Here is a 23,946-nt window from a genome sequence, read left to right on the forward strand (position 1 = left end):
TGCTTCCGTGACCAATCGTAGCGCCCAGAAAGGGAATTTATTTATTTATTTATTTATTTATTTATTTATTTATTTATTTATTTATACACACGTTAGTTCAGACGCACGGAACGCTAAGGAAACGATCGAGCGCTTGAAAATAGACCCAATCGGTGCCACATGCATCAACGGGCTGATGCGCTTTCTTTCTTTTCATTTTTTTGCATGAAGAAGAGGGGGGCGGGGGCAGAGGCGTAGCCAGAATCTTTTTTCGGGGGGGGGGGGGGGGAGGGGGGCACCTCCTTGATCTGTAGTGGGGGTCGCGCAGTCAGATGTGATTGAGTGTCATTTTGTGCTCTGTATGCCATAGCCCCCCCCCCCCCCCCCCCCCCCCCTGGCTACGCCACTGCCTCCAACGGTAAATCCATTGGTATGATGGTGGACGTATGTGCGTCGCCGATTGCCTAACGCGGCGCGCTGCGTATCGAGGTGTCACTTGTTCGAATCCCCGGGGGCGGAGTAAGAAAATTTTGTCTTCTGTATTATTCTTTGTGCAGCATATATATATATATATATATATATATATATATATATATATATATATATATATATATATGCAGGCGCACGTATAAAAACAAAACGTTACATCGACCGGGGAACCGTCTCAAGAGTACATTTTTGTTTCCGTACGTGCGCCTGCACTTTACCTTACGTACTGTTCACCGGATCCAAGAAACATGTCTTCATGCGCGCGCGGAAGACATGTTTCATATATATACAGGGTGTTTCAAGAAATGTGTCCAACCTTCTCAAAAAATCAGGAAAATGCGATATTTGATTGCTGCCTTCGGAATTGGTTTTTCTGTAGTGGCGGACATTTTAAGATGGTTAAAGAAATTGTTTGGGACAGTAATTAAAAAGTTAAATTAATTGACTTTTTAATTAGTGGAGTTAGGTGGTTGTGTCAAATGGGAGAATTTAAGTTCTTCATGCCACAAACCCAACCCAACTTTGAGATTTCGAAAAAGTGGCATCTAGTAATAATTACGAAGTAACGAAATTCGACCAAATTCAATGGCGAAACCTAAACAGAAACATGGAAGAACGCAACTGCCATATTCTTCTGCGACGTCCAAAATATGTGGATGACTTTTTCTGTAGCGCTCGGCATCTTAAGATGGTTAGAGACATGACTTGAGACAGTAATTAAGAAAATTAATTTGATTAACTTTTTAATTAGTGGAGTTAGCTAGGTGGCTGTGTCAAATTGAGGAATTGGAGTTCGTCGCGCCAGAAACCCATCCCAACAATGAGATTTCGAAAAAGCGGCCTGTAGTAATAATTACGAAGTAATGAAATTCAACCGAATTCGATGGCTTTCGCTGTTGAAAGCCGTTGCATTTCGTTGAATTTCATTACGCCACAACAATTACTAGAGGACGCTTTTTCGAAATCTGAAAGCTCAGATGGGTTCCTCGCACGAAGAACTTCAATTCTCCAATTTGACACAATCACCTAACTCCACTAATTAAAAAGTTAATTAATTTAACTTTCTTAATTACTGTCCTAAATGCTAAATGACAGACGCTCTGCTGTTGTGAAAGAGGAAGACGACAATCGGTGGCTGTGGTTGTCGATCGCGCTCGCGCTTGCTGGTAGCCTGACCTGACTTACAAGAAGCCTTCTGCGACGCAACGTGTTGACCTGCTTGAAGCACAACACCCCCATTTGAATATATATATAGTATGGGGGCGCTCGTCGGCTGTGAGCGCATAGAAGACAACGACGATCGCGTGTGCGCTCGTGTCACGCGGCAGCCGCTGGCAGCAGGCAGTTGCGGCCGAGGCTTGGACCAGTAAAGATGCGTCTCTTTGGGTCTCGGCCTCATCTCTTAAGGGTTCAGGGCTAGCTATAGCCGCAAAACCCTACAATATATATATATATATATATATATATATATATATATATATATATATATATATATATATATATATATATATATATATATATATATAGGCTTCGGCCTAGTGGATAGGCTGCCTGTAAGCGGTTTGAATCCTACCGCCGGACACCCACCAGTTGAAAGGAAAAGGCCTTCCCCTTCCTGGTACCCGGTTGTGCATGGGGTGTATCTCGCCGGAGGAGGTAATCTGGGCTTTGCCTCGCCGAATGGGCACATTATTTTCAATCGCTATCCCTAGGAGGTTCCTGCTTCTTCGTTTGAGAACCAGTATACAGCATATGAATAGAAGGGTTGGTTACAAAGCTACAATGTATTTTGCACACATCTATATCGACACCTATGTATATGAAACGTCGATACATATTGCGCTATATACATGTACAAATACATATCCACTTGAATTCATATATTATATTCAACACACATGTATATTCACATCTACGCATCTAAAACATATATACTTTCGTCCGTACATGTAGAGATACATATCCACATCTATCAATATAAATTATATATACATGTACGCATATCCACATCTATTTATATACAACATTTGCACTTACATCTATACACGTGAATCCGCATAGGCATATCAAGAAAAACAGTCGTGCGCACGCATAGAAACCTTATCAATGCAGAAATGATAACGAATATATACGTAAGTTATTCTGAGTGCTAATAAGGTTTTAATAAATATTGGCATTGTCCAGCGGAGCGAAAAAGAAAGCAAAGAAAAATAAAGGAGGTAGTACTGGACGCAAGTAAACAATCGCAGCCGTGCCGCGCACGTCTTAATAGCTGCCCTTGAAACATTCTAACGAACAGTAGGGCTTCGTCTGTTTCTTAGTTAATTTTCGTTTTGATGTGCGTTTTTCGCTGTCCGTTCCTATACACCTTAGTGCTCAGAGCAGACGACGCGTAAGAAATTCCTTGCAAATACGAAAACAAGTTATGCGGTGGCAACTGCAGTCGTCTTCCTAAGGCACGTCGCGTCTCGTGAAAAAAGCGCCTGTACATCTGGTCGACCAGTCGGCAAGAGTAATTGAACGCGTGCCTACCAGGCGTTCCCTTCATTTGCGTCCACATCATCAGTTGCCACTGCGCTCTCCGGCCAACGGAATTTCCGTAGGCAGAGCGCTCGTGCGTGAAGATCGCAATCCGGTTGAGCATGCGTTCCGTGCTGACATCCCAGGTTTTCAAGCTCACTTTTTTGCCAATGTCCACGTGTCCAACGTTGGCCAACAGGGCGAGATGTCCGCTCACGTAGGCGTCGTCGATCTGATAACCATTGACAAACTTCGAGGCCCTGTACAGCTTCCTCATCGTGTCCGTCGTCATCATCATGGAAAGACCGGAACAGTAGCGCGGGTAGAAGTCCATGACAAGCTGGTCCTCCGGGACGCAGTGCGGGTCGTCGCCGTCTCGGAAAACCTTATTGTCGTTCAACACGTGGCAATGGATCGAGCTGTTCTTCAGGGGCAGATTCTCGTTCAGGTATCGCCGAAGCTCAAATGGGTCCACGCCGACGTCATGGTCGATCTTGACGATGTTACGCACCTTGGGACAGTAGTCGTTCACCCACCGCATGCCGCGAACGAACTTGTAGGCGGTGGTGAAGTAGGTGTCGTTGTAATGGAATACCACGACGTCTCCCATCGCCTCGGCTTCGAGCTTCGTCCATTCGTTGACCAAGGGGTCCTTGTCTTGTGCGACGAAGAAGACGCCCGTCCAGTTGAAAGCGGCTCGTGCGGCTTCTTCGAACAGTGTGGCCCTAAGGTGTATACGGCTTTCCCAGTAACTCGGCGCGACGTGCACGAAGAACAGAGTGTCCAGTGGTTGACCGCAGAGCTGGCGGACCTCCCAGCCACCTGTGTGCCACTCCTTGTCCGGTCCATGCATGTCCCTTGAGTCGATCCTGTGCGGACAGCCATCAGCTCGCGGGAATTGGATGGCCGGCTGTGGTGTGTTGCGTTCGTCATGCGGGACTATCAGCGAAATAGAAGATGGTGCTGCTATCACGTGAGCAAGCTTCTCTATATGGATCGTAGAGATGACGGAGAGCAAGGCCGTTGCTGCGATAAGAAGGAATTTCTTCTTGTTGTTGCACCTCTGAAGAAATGTCGCCATGACAAGCCTTCGCTACGGTTCTTCTTCTTTTTCCTCAGTAATCGTGGATCATACCCAGTGCGGGGGACTGGTCAAGAACTGGGAGGAGTTGGTGGCGACATTCTAAACATATCATGATGATGTGTTTAGAACATCATCATGATGTGGGCGGCGGTGAATTAATCGAAAACTCGGGCAGTGAATCAATACAGTCGACTGAGGAGAAGAAGATGTCGTTCACCTTCGAGTCCATTCCCCCAGAGTGGGTATGAACCATGTCAGCCATGTGTTTCGTTTGTAACTTATTTTGGAAGGTGTTCACCGACAGTGGAGAAATCATCCCTACGCGATTCGACCCGGCCAATACGAGGCATCCCTACGTACATTCTGGTCTTTTAGCGATCTAGCTATCTGCGGCTGCTCTGCCCTTCTAAGCCTTACCGAAAACGAAGAGACCGAGGGGTGTGTTGATTCGAAGTGGACATTTGACTCACCATGCTACTTAATAAAAGGAGAGACAGTCTTCTACGAACCGTGCGGGACAAAGGGCAATTGCACGGCTATGTGCAACTGTTGGCGCCTTGGAGTTACCATAAAAAATAATATTTCTTGCTTTCCTGTTGTAGCTACAGGTCGCGTACGCCTTTGTTTTGAAGTTATTTGTCATTGAACTTATTTGTTTGAAGTTATTTATGTAATAATTTATTGTACCTATATTTACGACGTCGGAGGCCTAAACCGTTGTTTTGCCTGCATTAAAAAGCGCCGAAAACGCGCTTTTTAATGCTTAAAAATCCGACCGTTGTAATAAGCCTTCCCAACATTAAGTCGATTGAAGCTGCACATAATTTTTTCAAGACAGGCAGTCGGAGCGACATGAGAACTGTGGCTTGGTCAAGGAAGGAAGGAAGGAACAAGCGGTAAGGCAGGGAAGTTAGCCAGTTCTTAGACCGGCTGGCTACCCTGTGCTGGGGGGAAGGGGTAAGGGGGATAAAAGATGATGGAAGAGAGATGTTAGAAAAAAAGGAGAGCGAGAAAAGGAAAAAGAAAAAGAGAGGAAAAAAAAAGGAATCGAGAATGTGACACTACTTAGAGTCTGTCTCTAAGTCCAGTTGTCCGCAAGAAGCGCAATAATGCTTACAAACCTTCTGTGCTGACGACGGACTCGGCCAAGATCCCAAAACCCTTCGTTTCGACAAAGGGCGATTATCAAGTTGATCTAGCGCATTCGCAAGTTTTTGTCTTGGCGCACTGAAACGGGGACACTCACACAGAAGATGGGAGATCCTTTCTTCACAGCTGCAGTTATTGCATGCGCAGTTGCAGTTATTGCATGCAGAGAAGCCTACCGAATAGACGGTCAACGGAACACCGAGACGCCTTGCTTGCTCTACTGAAAAAGATATTTGGCTCTCTCATGTGCTACATAAGGCTAGAGGTCTAGTTTATTTATTTATATATTTATTTACTTATTTAAATGCCTTCGATGCCATTTGCGGTGTTACAGAAAGGAGTGAAGTTACAAATTCAGAATGGCAGTCTTGAATGATGCATGCTCGGGGTTGCTGGCGATGAAGGCAGAGATGTGGTTCCATGCTGATGATATCTTCACGTGGGAGTGGACGTGCATGTTCGTCTGGCAGAATGGCACTGAACTTTGAAGTTATGGTCGACGCGAGATGAAACATAGGTGGCGAGAACAGCGTCCGTTTCAGTTCTCTTAGTCACGCCCACTAAATTTTCGCAATAAAGTGCTTGAGCGAACTCTGGCGCGGCGCTCATGCCAGCTATCACGGAAATTATGTTTACTTCATGAAGGAATCTGACCTTCCTGCCTGCGCTGCCAAACGTTCCTGCTACATTATTTACTTAGTGTTACTGACCATACGGTAACTCGAAATGCTCAGTGCAGTTACACTTACAAACATGCACTTACAAACCTGCCTGCCTCCCTGTGTATGTGCATAACTTCACAAATCTCGCGGCGGCTGTGGTTTTGACCTGACCAAATACCCGAGTTGTCTGGAATGCTGGGACGCACCGACACCGCTTACAATGGTGGTCCTCGCTTGCCTCGGAGGTGGTCCTCCGAGGCAAGCGATGTGATAAGCTTCTTGCAAGGGTGCATGCGCGACACATATCTTGGAACGTGTAGCCTCTCACGTAATGGTGGCGCTACAATCAGTTCAGATGTTTCCTTGTGGTGGTTATCACTTCATACGTCATCTGTCCGAAATGAAACTTAAGTTGGTGCTTAGCGATCGTCATATGCGCATCTTTCTTCGTCCCTGTCTTACTGCAATAATAATATCTGGCTTTTCACGTCTCAAAACCACAATATGATCATGAGAGACGCCGTTGTGGACGGCTCCGGAAATTTCGATCATCTGGTGTTCTTTAACGTGCACTGACATCGCACAGTACACGGGCCTCTAGCATTTCGCCTCCATCGAAATGCTACCGCCGCGGCCAGGACCGAACCCGCGACCCTCGGGTCCACAGCCGAGCACCGTATTCGCTACACCACCGCGGCCAGTGGCGTAGCCAGGAATTTTGTTGGGGGGGGGGGGGGGGGGGCTCACGTTGCAGCGCGACCTCCTCATTGAATTTTTCGAACAAGGAAGTATATGAATAACATGTATTACCAGTGACAAATTGTATTAGATGCTGCAAATCACTTCTTGAATGCTGCGTACTGTCAAGAACGAGTAAGAAGTGTGTTTCTTCATAAAAAAAATATTATGTTGGCATGCTCGCAAAATTTTTGGGGGTGAGAATGTTTGAGGCCCGTGTACTTAGATTTAGGTGCACGTTAAGGAACCTCAGGTGGTCGAAATTTCCGAAGCCCTCCACTACGGCGTCTCTCATAATCATATCGTGGTTTTGGGACGTTAAACCCCAGATATTATTATTATTATATCGCAAAATTTTTGCAGGAATAACTGTCCTCAATCTTTTCAATTTTCTAAATTTTTTTGTGTAAGAGATACGGCAAATATCACGTAAACTTTGGAACTGCATCAGTTTTAAACTGAAGATGCCCCTGATAACAAGATGAAGTCCACAAAATAACCAGGACAAGATCAAATATTAAATGCGAAGTATTTCTTAGCGAACTTCTGCGACTCTGAGCGTATCTATCTATCTATCTATCTATCTATCTATCTATCTATCTATCTATCTATCTATCTATCTATCTATCTATCTATCTATCTATCTATCTATCTATCTATCTATCTATCTATCTATCTATCTATCTATCTATCTATCTATCTATCTATCTATCTATCTATCTATCTATCTATCTATCTATCTATCTATCTATCTATCTATCTATCTATCTATCCGCCTACGACTTTGTGCTCTCCTGGCCGTTTCGTTAATCGAATGTCTACCAAAATTGGTATGGCATAACATGACTGTATTACGAACATGACAGGTCATAACATGAAAATCATGACAAGCATGTCATGAACACCATGATTTACATTCCACGGCCTTGGGGCTCTGGCAGCCGTTCTGTTAATTGCATATATACTAAAATTGGCATGGCGTGACAAGAGTTCATGACGAACATAATGACAGGTCCTAACGTGCAAATCATGACTCGCATGTCATGTGCAGCATGATTTACATGACATGGTCTCGGGGCGCTAGCGGCCGTTTAAATGAATGGATATATACGAAAACTCATTCCTGTATGACATTCCTGTATGACGAACATAACTGACCCGTGGTAACATCAAAATCATAACATTCATGTCATGTATGATATGATTTACATGCTACACTCATGGCGCACTCGCGGCCGTTTCGCTAAATTGATATACACCAAAATTGACATTGTGCGATGTGACTGTATGAAGAACACGAATAACAGGTGCTAACATGAAAACCATGACATGCATGTCATGTATGTCATGGTTTACATTCCACGCTCATGGTGCACTGGTGGCCGTTTCGCTAGCTTGATATAAACCAAAATTGGTATTGCGGGACCCGACTTTATGACGAACGTAAGTTACAGGCGGTAACATGAAAACCATGACATGCATGTCATGTACGACATGATTTACAAGCCACGCTCATGGTGCGCTCGCGGACTCATCGCTAGATTGACATACACCAAGATTGCTATTGCGCGATGTGACTGTATGAAGAACATGAATAATAGTTGGTAACATGAAAACCATGACATGCGTGTCATGATTTACATGCCACACTCATAGGGCATTCGCGGCCGTTTCGCTAGCTTTATATACACCGAAATTGGTATTGCGCGACGCGACTGTACGACGAACGTAAATGAGAGGTGCTAACATGAAAAGCATGAAATGCATGTCATGATTTACACGCCACGCTCATGGGGCATTCGCGGCCGTTTGGCTAGCTTGATATACACCACAATTGGTACTGCGCGACGCGACTGTAGGACGAACGTAAATGAGAGGTGCTAACATGAAAAGCATGAAATGCATGTCATGATTTACACGCCACGCTCATGGGGCATTCGCGGCCGTTTGGCTAGCTTGATATACACCACAATTGGTACTGCGCGACGCGACTGTAGGACGAACGTAAATGAGAGGTGGTAACATGAAAATAATGGCATGCAAGTCATGTACGACATGATTTACATGGCACGCTCATGGTGCGCTCCCGGCCGTTTCGCTCGCTTAATATACGCCAAAATTGATGTTGAGCGACGTCACTGTATGACAAATATAAATGGCAAGTGGTAACTGAAAAATCATGATATGCTTATCATTTACGGCATGATTGACATGCCAAGCTCACGGTGAGCTCGCGGCCGTTTTTCTAGATTGATATACACCAAAAGTGGTATTGCGCGATGTGACTGTATGAAGAACATGAATAAGAGGTGGTAACATGAAAACCATGACATGCATGTCATGTATGTCACGATTTACATGCCATGCTCGCGGTTCATTCGTGGCCGTTTCGCTAGCTTGATATACACCAAAATTGGTATTGCGGGACCCGACTTTATGACGAACGTAAGTTACAGGTGGTAACATGAAAACCATGACATGCATGTCGTGTATGACATGATTTACATGCTCTACTCATGGTGCACTCGCGGCCATTTGGCTCCTTTGATATACACCAAAATTGATATTGCGCGATGTGACTGTATGACGAACATAAATGAGAGGTCTTAACATGCGAATCATGTTATGCATGTCATGTACGGTATGATTTACATGCCACTGTCATGGTGTGCTTACGGCCGTTTTGTTAACTGGATATATACCGAAATCGGTATGGCACGACTCGAGTGCGTGATGGACATAAGCGACAGGTCATGCATTGTATATACCAGAATATGCGTTTCATTGGCATGGTGCATACTAGATTGTGCATGCATGCGTGCATTGCAAACATGCAATATATGGTAAACTAAATGCCATGGCATGAATGATTTCTTTTGGCTCAAAGACAAACAAGGCGATGTATGCAGCTCTTTGCTGGCTGCTTCGCATTACATCGATTCCCACAGTGCGTGGGATCTGCCGCATTTTTTTAATGCAGATTTTTTGCGCAAAATGTTCATGTTTTTGGACAAACGATGCGTCCAGGGAAAAACAAGAATGGGAAGGTACACCTCGAATACGGGCAAAACATAAGTCACCGGAAACAGTGCGCAGTATGCTTACACAAAACATCACATACGTACATTTAAATATGCAATCAGTATGAGGAACTAAGCAATGATCACTATACATAATGCTCAAAATAAGGAAAAAGAACATGCTGCACAATCACAGAAAATGATATGTCTTTGGGCCAAGCTGCTGTCTCTGACGCACCATGGGAACAGAACTATAAAGGAAGAGCGCAGAAATAACGAAAGAAAATATTTCAAAACTGTTTTGGAAGTGCGAACTACTATTGTGCACTCAATATAAAAGAAGGGTTGTCGCTTCTAGTTCAAAAAGCAATGTAGAACAAAAACGACAATTAAATGTAACAAACAATGCCGCTAGTGCGGCTTCTCAATAGCTGAATTTGTTTGGTAACGCCGCGTATGCCGACCTCTCGAGAACAAGGTGAAGCGGTCGATTGGCTGTTAATGTCCACCTGATGCCTGTATTCGTATGTATATATTAGGTCACGGTGTTAACTGCTAAAAGGTACAAAATCCTCATGACTTTAAAAGGTGGTGAACAATAATATCGCGTCAGAATTACGGGCTCATCGACCTGAACTCTGGAACAGCAGTGTATTTTTCTTTCGTTTGCGCTGATTTTTATCCTGCTCGGTATCAATGGAAAAAGATGACCCGGCGAGTAAGCTTAGCGAAGCGGTCAATGACTTCCGACACGCTGATGTCGACATTTCTGTGGGCGTACAGAAGTGCCAGGCCAACCATGCGTTCCTCAAACATCATGGAGCATAAGTAGTTCTTAAGTAACCTCATGCTTGAAAACGTTCTCTCTGCGTTGGCAGTGGTCACTGGAAGGGTGACAAGAATCTGGAGTAGCTTGTACACATTCGGATAGAACCTGCTGTCGCAATGAGAAAGGGCATCGGTTCCTGTACTGGGGCGCTGGTTAGCTGCTTTGTTCGCCCACTTGGTCCACCATAGTCGCATTTCTCCCAAAGCAGCCCTCGTTTCGATGTCATGCGCAAAAACGGTCAGGAGATTTTCTGCTCCTTTCTCCCGATCATCCTACATTGGTGGCATTGCGGATGGTACAATTACTGAAACATCCTTTAGATGTGCCCTGTGCTTTTCGAACCGTTGGTTTAACTGGGCTAGTAGGTGGTCCATGAAAGGAATGAACAGGGTTCCGCGAAAATATTCTTCCGCGCTTTCGAATGCATTGCTCCCAAGGTTTTGCTTCCGGACACCGGCTCGACGGCTGGTGATCTCCACATTCAGTTTTTCTGCCAATGCCTGCACTTGTGCAAATATTTTTGAGAAAGAAGCATTCGCGTTCTTGCAGTCATTTTCAATTGCCTGCTGTACCGCTTCAATGTCGTCAGTGGCAGAGCTCATGTCGATACTCCTCGTCTGCAGCTTCTTTGACAGTGGCAAAGTCAGTGCTATCAGTGCTCCGCCACATGCCGGCTTACAAGGAACGCTGGTGACAAGAGTGCCAACATTAGACTGTTTGCCTGCACTGGACTTTCGCAATTTGCGTTAAACTTATTCTCCTCTAGTGCTGAGATCAACGGCTCAAAGAGGCTCACACATGAAAGCACTGCATCGTGCTTCTCGACCCAGCTCGTTTCGCATAGTCACAAAAGGCGCTGCCTTGTAAACTCACGACAGCTCGAACTTGTCATTTTCGCAAAACGTGTGAGCGGCTAGAAGATTTACAGAAAAAGACTGACGTTGCCTTTAGAGTCCCAAAATAGTTTCGGATGTAAGTCCGCGGGATTTGGTGTGTGCTTGAATGTGCCTTCTTCTTCGTCCTTGTTTTGAGTTTCGCTGGTTTCCCCGCACCTAAACATGAACCAACCGGCCCACCTTTTCACGCTAATGGTTAAGGTACAGCTTGCCTTTAGGTAAAGTACATTTTTTTTCTTCAAGTATGCGCGTGATTTTTTTACCGCTAAGTCGTCAACGCGGGCTCCACTTTGCCTCGGTGTCGCCTTTTGCTTTCTCGCTGAAATCAGGGATTGACCCCGAGTAATATAGCGTTAGCCCTGTTGGCTTCTCAGCGTGACGTTACTACGTACAGAGATATCACTGAAACCTGCGACGTGGAGACGGAGTTCTGTAAATTTCATTAATCGCAGCGAAGAAGGCCCTCGCGCGATCTTGTTGTTAAGTTCAACATTTTTTTCTTGTTTAAATCTTTCATGATGTTCTGTATTAGTCACCAACAAAGCATACGACACAATGATTTATATGCCATATTTTTGCTTGCAACACTTTTTGAAAAAATAAAGCCGCCGTATTGGACGAAACGTCACCATTATGTCGCAACGTTTCTTTTTTACTTAAACACGCAGTTTTAACCTTTCACTTAGTATAAGGTCCTATGAAGCCCACGTTGTGAATGTATTCCTTGCGAAGGAATCGGCATTTTGCAATGTTTCATCGTGACTAAAATAATACAAATTGCAAACAAGTTAACGAAACCAATTAAAGCCATGAGAGACCAGCGGCTTCATATATTAAAGAAAAAATAGGGGGCAGCTGCGCACCAGTGATGCGACGACTGAGCAAAACAGCGGAGCTGGTGTCTTTTTCTTCCTCCTCACCCCCACTTCCCTTTCCCACCCCTTTGCTATAATGTACTATACATGGCTATGCTATGTTCTACCTTCTCCCCTCCTCCTCAGGCTCCCTCCCCTTTCCTACCCGCTTGCTATACTATACTATGCATGGCTATCCTATGCTGGGAGCTGCTTGGCACATACTTCTCTTTCCCACCCCTTGCTATGCTATACTGTGCATGGTTATGCTATGGTTTACCCTCTCACCTCCTCCTTTTCCTCCTCCTTTCCTTCCTCGGCACCTTATCATCAATCCTTCTCACCCTCACTTCCCCTTTACATTCCCTTGCTAAACTATACTATCTACACAAGGATATACTGTGCTTTACCCTCTCCCATCCTCCTTTGCTTCCTCCTCACCGCCACTTCGCTTTCCCACCCCTTTGCTATTCTATACTATGCATGGCTATGCTATATGCTAGGAGCTGCTTGGCACGTTCTGTGGCGCACACCCCGTCCGTTTTTGTGTAGATGATCTCAAAGTTTTGCCCAGATTAAACAGCTTGGCTCTTAAAAAATCCGGCAGATTCCACGCACTATGGGAATCGATGTAATGCAAAGCAGCCAGCAGAGAGCTGTATACATCGCCTTGTTTTTCTTTGAGGAAGATGAAGTCATTCATGTCATGACATTTACTTCACTATATATCCCATGTTTGTCATGCATGCACGTATGTGCCATTTTATATAACGAAACGTGCAGACGGGTCCGCTGTTAAAGGGAACACTTGCGTTTCGAGTATGTTCGGATTTCATCATCATCATCATCATCATCCCTACTACGCCCACTGCAGGGCAAAGCCCTTTCCCATGTTCCGCCAATCAACCCGGTCCTGTGCTTTCTGCTGCCACGTTATCCTCGTTCGGATTTCACTCTCCCGCAAAAGCATGGCTTAGATCTGCATAACACTACTGCTGGTTGACAGTTCCGAACCCTTATGACAGAACAGTAACGTGAACGAGCAATCTTTGCGTATCCACTAGCCGTTAGGGGGCCAATAAAATGAAAGTTGCTCATTCGAGTGTTCCCTTTAACAGTGGACCGTACTGTACATTCTGGTATATACAATGCATGACCTGTCATTTATGTTCGTCACACGCTCATGTCATGCCATATCAGTTTTCGTGTATATCCAGTCAACAAAACAGCCGGAAGCGCACCAAGACAGTGCCATGTAAATCATGCCGTACATATGACATGCATGTTATGATTTGCGTGTTAGGACCTGTAATTTATGTTCGTCATACATTCACGTCACGCAATGCCAGTTTTGGTGTATATCAAGCTAGGGAAACGGACGCGAGCGCACCATGAGCGAGACATGCAAATCATGCTGTACATGAAATGCATGTCATGATTGTCATATCACTAGCTGCCATTAGTGTTTATCATAGAGTCGCGTCGCGCAATACCAATATTGGTGTATGTCAAGCTAGCGAAACAGCCGCGAGCAGACCATGAGCGTGGCTTGTAAGTCAAGCCCTACACGACATGCATGTCACGATTTTCATGTTATCACCTGTCATTTATGTTGGTCACACAATGACGTCGCGCATTACCAATGTTGCTCTAAGTCAAAATAGCGCAACGATCGCGAGAAGACCATGAGCTTGGTATGTAAATCATCATCATCATCATCATCATCAGCCTGTCTACGCCCACTGCAGGGCAAAGGCCTCTCCCATGTTCCGCCAATCAACCCGGTCCTGTGCTTTCTGTTGCCACGGTATACCTACAAACTTCTTAATCTCATCTACCCACCTAATTTTCTGTCTCCCCCTCACGCGTTTGCCATCTCTTGGAATCCAGTCAGTTACCCTTAATGACCACCGGTTATCCTGCCGACGTGCTACGTGCCCGGCCCATAGCTATTTCTTCTTCTTGATTTCAACTATGATATCCTTAACCCCCGTTTGTTCGCTGACCCACTCTGCTCTTTTCCTGTCTCTTAAGGTTACACCTAGTATTTTCCTTTCCATCGCTCGCTGCGTCGTCCTCAATTTAAGTTGAACATGTAAATCATGCTGTACATGAAATGCTGTACATGACTGTCATGTTACCACCTGTGATTTATGTTCTTCATACGGTCACGTCATGCAATACCAAATTTGGTACATGTCAAGATAGCGAAACGGCCGCAAGCGCACTAGAAGCGGGGCATGTATGTCATGGCTTACATGACATACATGTCACGATTTTCTTGTCACCACCTGTAATTTACGTTCGCTATGCAGAAATGTCTCGTCGTACCCATTTTAGTATGTATTCGTGTAATTAAACGGCCGCGAGAGCCGCGAGACCATGTCATGTAAATCATGCTGTACATGACATGCGTGTCATGATTGTCATTTATGTTTGTCATACATTCTTGTCGCGCCCTTCCGATTTTGGTATATATCGAGTTAACGAAACGGCCGCAAGAGCACCAACACTGTGGCATGTAAATCATGCCGTTCAGGACATGCATGTCAGGATTTTCATGTTTTGACCTGTCATTTATGTTCATCATACAGTCATGTTGTGCCATACCAATTTTGATATACATCCCATTAACGAAACGGCCAGGAGAGCACGAAGTCGTAGGTGGATAGATAGATAAATACGCTCAAAGTCGCAGAAGTTCGCTAAAAAATGCTTCGCATTTAAAATTTTCACTGTACTGGCACAAAGCAATAATTTTTTGCAAATTATTCTGCTTGACACAGTTTCACTTCCGTAGGTAAAGTTGGAAGCGCTTTCATCGCTCCAGGAATTTTTTTCCCGGATAATGTCACTTCCGTAACCGTGTTCCACATTCGTGTATAAGTGTGATGCTTTTCAATAAGATTGGAGCTGGTCGAAAACTCGCCTCAAACGCTGCGGATGGGATTACCTAAATCAACAAAGTCCTCCAAAAGAGTACCTATCTCGTGCACTGCGCTGGCAATGCCGCTTGTGTTGTAATAATAATAATATCTGGGGTTTAACGTCCCAAAACCACGATATGATTATAAGAGACGCCGTAGTGGAGGGCTCCGGAAATTTCGACCACCTGAGGTTCCTTAACCTGCACCTAAATCTAAGTACACGGGCCTCAAACATTTTCGCCTCCGTCGACAATGCAGCCGCCGCGGCTGGGATCCGATCCCGCGTCGTTCGGGTCAGCAGCCGAGCGCCATAATCACTAGACCGCCATGGCGGGGCTGCTTGTGTTGTCCTCCTCGTTATCTTCCTTATTATAACTGTCCCCGTGCATGAGACTGGAGCCATCCTGTTGATCACAAGGGCGTTGAAATACGGCTTGAGGTGGTGCATACGTGCTCAATATTGCGTGAACGGCGGTGTAGATCAGCAGGTCGCGTATGGGGCTTGGTGATGTAGTTGAGAGGCGGAATGGTCCCGAGGACGCTGTAGGGACCATCGTAACTTAAAGAAACACTAAAGGCAAATAGCAATTTATGTCAGAGTGAAAGCTCAATGTATGACAACTCCTAAACCGGGAATATTATCAACAGCAGTGCCCTACTTACCGAGAAATTGAGCTAAATGTATCACATGATGAGCGCCACGAGTGGGACATTTTCGAAGTGATCTCGATGGCGTATGAGAGTCTACCTACAATAAATCACTAGTAATCAAACTAGCAGTAATAAAAAAAAGAACTTTCCGTGCATCAAAAGAGGTAATGAAATGCTGTTTGGTTGTTTCTGTTTTTTTCATGGAAAAAATAACCTCTGTGGCGTTAACATGGGAACGGCGCGCGTGGTTCAAAGGTTCCGTTTTCTCCGTACATGCGCTTCGCCCGGCGCCCTGCTTCGCTCACGCGGTCGCGTCTCAGTGGTAGTTTTGGGATCGCGTACTGCCGCGTGTGTTTTGCGCGCTCGTGAAAGTCGCTCTGACAGAAAGTTCGACAAAATGCCGCATGCAACGACGCCGGCACTACGAGCCCTCAGCAGCATACCGCTTTCATGGGGCTCAAGTCGCTGAATTGGAGCCCAGCGCAGCGAGCCAATGTCTCGTTGTGAAGTTCTCCGTCCACATCCATTGAGGCGATTGCGGCAAGCTTCGATGGCCGTTGTTGCTGCTGTGGGTCCCGCTACTTTCGCTCTGCTGCTACTAGTGTCGGCGGCCGCGCAGTAAAGGCGGGCATCGTCGGGCACGGCAGCAGCTGCGTATGAAAGTCTGATTTCAGGCGGGTGATTTGAAGTGCGCTAACGCGATGCGGACCACTAAAACGTGATTTTTCAAAGTAAGCACTTCATTGGCATAAAAGTAGCACTACGAGGTTTCTGGACCGCTATTTCAACAATCAACGTCGACTTAATATTTGCCTTTAGTGTCCCTTTAATAAAGTTGTACTCTCTCTCTCTCCTCGTGTCTTCTTTTTCGTCTTCGTGTTTCAATGCGCTGAAACATAAGATGTGCAGTACCATCTAGCCCACCAGTCGGTTTTACATAACTCCTTACCTGCGTTCTCCGTACCGGAGTCGGATGATCACGTGACGCACACGTCAGGGTGCGTGGGCAAGACGGACCCTTCTTATTTCTCTGCTGTTTATGCTGCGCTAGAGTGCTTCAATGTCCCGGACCTCGCACGCCGCACTGCGAGGTGGGCGAGGAGAACGCGGTTGCTCTCTTTGGTTCACGGTGCAGCACCTTTACCTACGACATCGCCCCATCTTGCAGCGCGGGGCCCGAAGAGAAGAGCAGCCGACGTTGAGAAATTCGAGCTTTTTCCGCGGTGCATAGCGATGGCAGACACGATCGTTAGCGCGCAATGTAAACGTTGCGCTTGACAGCTCAAAATGGCCAGACATGGTGAGGAGCACTTTCGGTGTGAGACCTTCGTGAAGCGTTCCTCGCTTTTTTCTCACGCCTTCCATCAACACCTGTATTGATGGGAAATAGAGTATTATTACTATTATTATATACGTCACCACGTTACAGTTCGTAGAGATATTCTTCTTGTACCTATATTGAGCGTCAACGCGACGGTGGCTGGCATAAGCTTAAAGAACTTTGTACGCAGGGTGGATCGCCGACAGCCAACGGTGACGGTCCAGTGGTGCCGTCATCTGTGACCAAGACAGGCTGGGTGCGCACCAGTGCCAGCATGAACCCGAACCTGTACGCCACCAAGAAGACACTGGCGCAGGGCATGCTCGACGTGGCCCTGCTGTCGGTCAACGCCACCCAGCTGAAGACCATCATACAGCGCGGGGACGACCACGACTTCTACACCGTGCTCGTGGTGCTCATCAGCTTCTCCATCGCGTTACAGGTGAACAGATGCTGACAGCTATACGCGCGTTTAACTCTCTGTGGCTTACACTAAAAAGTAATGACTATAGTAGTGAGGGAAATAACAGCGGTGGACAGGCCGCCACTGGAAGCTGAACATGGCAATGTTAAACGCCCTTTCAAGTAAAGCCAGGCTAACGGGGATGATGAATTAGAAGGCGTTAATTCGGATATCGTTGGCCTTAGTGAAGTTAGCACTGAGGATGAGGAGGACTAGACCAAAATTAATCACTTTGAAACAGGCCAACCTTGATGCACTCAGTATAAAAACAGAAAGAAAAAGATCCTTAGAATTGTCCCCATAAACAAATACGTTGCTTTAAAAGAAGAAAATGACGACGTGGAGGAAGTGAACGAAACCATAACTGGACTCATTTCTGAACCAGGAATTAAAGTTGGAGTCATATCACACTCAAAAAAATAATTAAAAAGCACTGAATACCTAATGAAATAATAACAGCAGGTAAAAGTAACTATCACAAGCGAAAGAATAGAGTGTGCTGAAGTGTCAAAGCTGATGAACAAGACAAAACTCGGCGGCTTCTGGTAATATAACGTCAAGAGATAGCGGCATCAGTAAAAAAGAAAGACAGCAGCATCAAATTAGCTAAAAATAAACTCTGTGAACCAAAATGCATCCCATGAAAGATAAGGAGAGAAGTGTTATAGCAATTTCAATGACTTAGTGAAAGTGGTAGGAGATTTCCACCCAGAAGTGTACAGTTCTCGGACAAGGCACCAAACCTGCAGTGAAATCAAAGCTCAACATGACACTCAGCTCCGTGTGCAAATACGGACTTGGTTAGAAGAGCTCTACAAAGCATATTCCGCGGAAAAAGCGTCCTCTGAAGACGGCGTAACTGTCGATTCGGTCAAAGATGGAAGCGATTTCCCATTTAGAAAGCTTGCGATGCTCTACGCACAATGCCTTAGGCCTTCAGATGTATCAGCGAGTTGGAAAAACGATAACGCTATCCTAATACCCATAAGCAAGATCTAAAAATCTTAAAGGATTATAGACCGATCAACTTACTCCCAGTATTATACCATATATTCACAATGTAAAGGTGTTTTCACAATGTAAAGACAATTTCGAATACAGAAGCGACACATTTGACTTTATTCAAACTAGAGAGCAAGCTGGCTTCATGAAGGGATACTACACAATAGATCACACGCATTTGATCAAATCAAGGAATTAAGAAATCTGCAGAATACAACAAATCGCTGCACATAACTTTTATAGGTACCAAAAGGCATTCGACTCAGCACATATACCCACTGCTTTAAAGGCATTGCGTCGTCATGGAGTACATGACAATTACGTGAATATCATAGTCAACATCTACAATGACTGCACAGGTAGCCTGCTTTTCCCCCCAAAAGCAGAAAAATTGCGATCGCGAATTTCATCCGGCATACCGACAGCATGTGATGTCTACATCAATCGCAAAAAGCACGTTCTCTCCACCTACATGCCGTGCCCGTAGTTCTTCATCCATTTGATTCGCTTTCGGTAGATACGTTGCTCATAATAATATATAATAACGCTCATAATATCTTTGAATCCACCGAGCGCAAATTTGAAAGTGCCGTGACGCCTCCCTTCATTCTCCCATTTTACAATCGGGTTCATGAGGTCTCCTCCTCTCTTTTATCAGTCCGGGATGGTGGCTCAGGAGCTACTCTGAAAAAACACAAATAGAAACAGTGAATCAACTTTAACTATCTTACTTTAAAGTTATCTTGTAGTTGCAACTTTCAGATTAGAGGGTCATCCAGATCTGTACATGGACGTCAAAGGCTTATTGTTTCAATTTATCGCGGAAACAGCAACGCCGTTGCGACATCTTTGACATAGCAGGTTTCAATGCATCTTTTCTTTTGTTGCTTCGGGTGCTTGGTCAAAAACGTCGCACGGTTTTCCCTATTGCATTCGCCTCAGACGACTTGAAGGCCAAAGCCATCTTTTTTAGGGGCGAAGCACCTGAGGGTCTTCGCGTGTTGACGTGCATCTTCGTCTCCTGTCGTGACGGTCCATTCGCTTGAGCGCAAGACAGGGCGCCACTGCCTCAGCGCTCGCCGTGTGGCGAGAGAGTGCGAACAGCGCGCGTTGACTGTGGAAACGCTCTTTCTACAATGAACGCTGAACTACCAGCTCGCAAGGAACGAGAACGCGCCCTCGCCCGCGAGAGACAACGCCGACGCAGGCAGCGTCTGCTAGCGACTTTCTTTATTGAAGAAATCGACTGCTCGCGCTGCACAACCGTTCACCGGCCACCCCGAATATATAGGCACTGGATCTTGACCTGCATGTTGTGCCGGTGGGAGATTTCTCTTGTGCGTCGTTGAACAATAATGATTCGCAGCGTGCACGTTAACCAAAAGCGGACTGCGGGTCTCTGTGTCTTATCTCTCTTCTGTCTCTCTCTGCCCATTAGCAGCGATTTTGCTATGGGAAACACCGGCGCACACTGCATGCTTCGCCCCTCCACAGGTTTCACGTTAGTGGAGCTGAAACACCCTTCCCTACATGCTTCGCTCCTCCCCGATTTGCTGCTGAGTCAATTGTAATGATCCCCCTTTTGTCGTCTACCACTCCGGGGGACCAGCTTCGGGCCATAAACAGAGCCGGGGAGGTGGCTGACAGGCATGGTCTGGCAGACTACCTCCCTCCCCTTATAAATGACCCCATAGGGCCAATAAAAGTGTCTTCTTCTATTCTGACAACGGGAAGTTAACTAGGTCGTTCCAGAAGCTATCGAAATGCTTGAATGCACTGGGAGCTGGTGCGGGAACTTGAAGACTATTAAGACACGCCGCGGTCACTTAACGGATATGGCGCTGCGCTGCCAGCACGAGGGCGCGGGTTCGACTGGAGCGAAGCGCAAAAAACGCCAGTTTCGATCGATTTAGGTGCCAGTTTTTGCCCCAAAATATCCCTGGAGACCCCCTCTACGGCGTGTCTCATGGTCATATCATCGTTTTGGCACGTAAGAGCGTAGAATTTGTTTTAAGGTGAAAGCCTTAGATACCTCATCAATTGATACCGCGCAAATTGACCGTCGGCGTCTCGCGTCGGCGGCGCCAACACGAGTGATGCAAAATATCAGCACGTGATGACGTCACCATGATGCCACAGTTAGCTAGAAGTTGTGGCGTCGTTATGACGTCATATTGACTTCACTATGGCGTCGTCATGACGTCACATAACGTGACGTCACATGATGACGTCATTGTATGACATCGCCGCTTAGTCAAAGGTGGGCCGATCACGGAGGCAGTGCAAAAGCAGGTTAGACGTAGAAAGCTTACAAACCCTCCGATCATCGAGGCAGTGCAAAACCGTGTTAGTCGCAGAAAGATCTCGGAAGGGAGTGGGTGGTCGGGGGGTGTAGTATCGGTACATCGGCTGCGAAGAAAAAGAAGGCTTTCGCATTCGAGTCGTCCTAGGCGAATGCACTTGACCCTGTGAGATCTTTTACTGCGGCGCTGTTAAAGCCGATCTCAAACGGGAGAAGTATCGTGTACTGCCTAGCGAATGAAGATGAGGAGAAGGGAAGATAGTGAAGCATAGCGTAGCAATGTATAGTGTAGTAGAACGATAGGTGGGAAAGTGAGGTTGAGGAGGAGGGTAAAAGCTTAACATAGCCATGCGTAGTACAGTGTAGCGAGCGGGTGGGAAAGGGAAGTGAGGGTGAGGAGGCAAGGTGAAAGCATAGCATAGCCACGTATAGTATGGCAAGGGATGGGAAAGGGAAGTGAAGGAAAGAAGGAGGGAGGATATAGCATGGTACAGCGGAGGCGTGTGGAGGAGAGGAGTCAGTTAGAGGTTGGAGACATGGAGGTGCTCAAGCAGAGAGGAGGTTCCTTCAGGGCTAAACCATGCCCATCTTCGCCTAACTTTGCGTAACATTGCATTTCATCGATGAGGCTTTCCCTCAGCTCCGCTGTAGTTTGGCCTTTACGAGGCTAAGTCAGGCTAAGCCACGCATAATTTTTTATGAACTATTTATCGCTGCAAGAGCGGTGTGGTTTTCCTCATTCTACTGTACGGATAACGTACTAATGCACTAAATAGATCATTTGCCTGTATAATGCGTCTGTAATTGTTTCTGGCATGTCCTGTGCAGATCTTGGTGGGCATGGTTTTTCTCGTGCTGGGTTTCATCAACCTGAACAAGGACAAGAACCACCGGATGGCCGAGATCCTCAACAACATTGCCACAGCAGCCGTCTTCGCTGTTACGGTGCTCAACATCTTGACGGCCTCCTTCGACAGCCGCAACGGAATCGAGGGCACGACCTTCCAGCGGAGGCCCAGCCAGGCCCAGCCTTTGGTTCCACGATGAACTCAACAATGTTGTTTTGCTTTGGGCCTACGAAAAGAAAACAGCGAGTTTTAGTGCCACGGAGCCCAAGCCGCTTGATTACATGCGCTCTCGCGTTCCTTTGTACTTCCAGCCCCACCCAAGGAGAATACCAAGGAACGCAAGGGCGCACGTACATATGCCGCTTCGGGGCCCCGGCACTAAAATTGTCTTATGAAAACACAATGTTCGTGCGGTCGGTTTCCATATATGCCAGTACACTTTATGAGTAGCGCATGGAGTATTATATTATCACAAACACACACACATTTTATCGCTGATGAAACACTGATGGGAGTAGAAAGCCTTCACTTGCCTTTTCTCGACGGCCAAAAACGCATTTTCGCATTGCAAGGAACACGAAAACGAGACATGCCAGAACTCTTGGTTCGGCCAAAGTCAACGATATCTCATGTTCCGCACAGGTTCATCGAGACCTATTTCGTGTAGCTGCTGAGCGCGAAGCCGTGGGTTCGATTTTCGGCCATGGTGCAGGTATTCCTGCGTAAAAGAAATGCAAAAACAGAACCGATCGCTTGTGTATGTAGACTGAAATACACGAAAAATAAAACTCAAGTGGTCCAACTTTCCGTAAAGCCCGTCCAAACAGTTTCCCTCATAATCACATCTGCAGTTTCGCGTCGTTATAAGCCCAATAAACTTGACCAGAAGGTCGCGGGATCAAATCCCGGCCGCCACGGCCGCATTTCTGGTGGAGTCGTAAATGCTAGAGGTCAGTGTAGTTAGATGCAGGCGCACATTCAAGAAGCCCAGGTCGTCGAAAGTTCCCGAGCCCTATGCTATAGCGTCTCATAATCATATCGCGGTTTTGGGACGTAAAATCCCAAGAATTAATATATTATTAGTAAAACGAATAAACTTATTGACGTGAGCAACCTTTCTCTGTTGTACTTACACGAGGAGCCGGAAGCTTTGCGGACCTAAAGCGACCTTATTTTGACTCCTGAAAACGGCTCTTGAGCAGACCCATAGCCGGGGGTAGGAGGTGGGTCCTAACCCCTCCCCCCCACCCCCCCGGAATTTTGGTAATGTAGGTATTTTACCAAAAATAAATAATGAAAATAGGTGTTTTTCTCAAATAGTCAAGGCTTACAGCAAGTGCCCCCCTCCTCCCCAGAAAAAAATTGCTGGCTACGGGCCTGCTCTTGAGTCTAGTGCATTTCGTAGGGAAAAATCTGTGCCTCATATATGTAGAAGACAAGGACATTATGAGCAGCCCAGTGAGCAGTTTTGTTTCGAGAGGGCGTACTTGGAGTACTTAAACATAAAGGGTGCCAAAACAAAGGGAGCGCCTTCGGGAGTGGCAGATATTAGGACGTCGAGACGAGATGAGGAAAATGTGTACGCATGGGATGGGCTCGGATGTTGCAGATTAGTGCTTAATGTCGGTCACTATGCCTTGGCGGCAGTGGTCTGAAATTGGTATGGTGGTAGCGGTCGCGAGAGAGAGCGAAACGAAGCGGGAGAGAGGCTATAGGAAAGGACGTCTCCAGCTGGATACCGTACAGGAGCAGGACATTGCGATACACATGTAACAAAGGGAAGAAAAATAATGGAAATTAAGTTAATGCATGCCCAACCGAGGAATGTTCACTAAAAGTGCACGAGCGTTCGTGTAATTTGAGAGGATGATCAACTCTGTACTTTCATACCTGAAATAAATGTCGGTTCTAACCCGTGCCTCTTGTCTGTGTGAAATAGCAAACATTAGGCGAATTTTATAATCTTTCAGGTTCCTTTCGGCGTTGTTCATTGGCTCGGACGCCATCAATACCGCCGTCATCAACCTCTCTGCACGATGGATAAGAGGACTTAAAAGAATGCAATGGACGTCCCCGATACCATCCTGGGCTTCATTAGACAGTTATAGTTTAGTGGGTTTAACGGAATAGCGGGACCGAAATGCGCATGCGCAGTATGCTAATCGACCCGTAGCGTTTACCGTACGCGCGCTATTTTTCAGATTTAGCGTTA

At 46.1% G+C, this 23,946-nt stretch overlaps 1 protein-coding gene across 5 annotated transcripts in view; it reads left to right on the forward strand.

Moving 5' to 3' along the window:
* The window catches only part of LOC119372266 (ninjurin-1), a 141,833-nt gene extending 118,188 nt beyond the window's left edge, over positions 1 to 23,645 (forward strand). For all 5 annotated transcript variants that reach the window (XM_037642746.2, XM_049419985.1, XM_049419983.1 and 2 more), the window contains exons 2-3: positions 17,310 to 17,561; positions 21,715 to 23,645. In XM_037642746.2, coding sequence (XP_037498674.1) covers positions 17,310 to 17,561; positions 21,715 to 21,933 — 471 coding nt within the window. In that variant the 3' untranslated portion in view covers positions 21,934 to 23,645. The remainder of the gene's footprint in view (positions 1 to 17,309; positions 17,562 to 21,714) is intronic.
* The last annotated feature ends 301 nt before the right edge of the window (positions 23,646 to 23,946 follow it).

This window comes from Rhipicephalus sanguineus, chromosome 10 (genome assembly GCF_013339695.2).
Source record: "Rhipicephalus sanguineus isolate Rsan-2018 chromosome 10, BIME_Rsan_1.4, whole genome shotgun sequence".
NCBI lineage: Eukaryota > Metazoa > Arthropoda > Arachnida > Ixodida > Ixodidae > Rhipicephalus > Rhipicephalus sanguineus.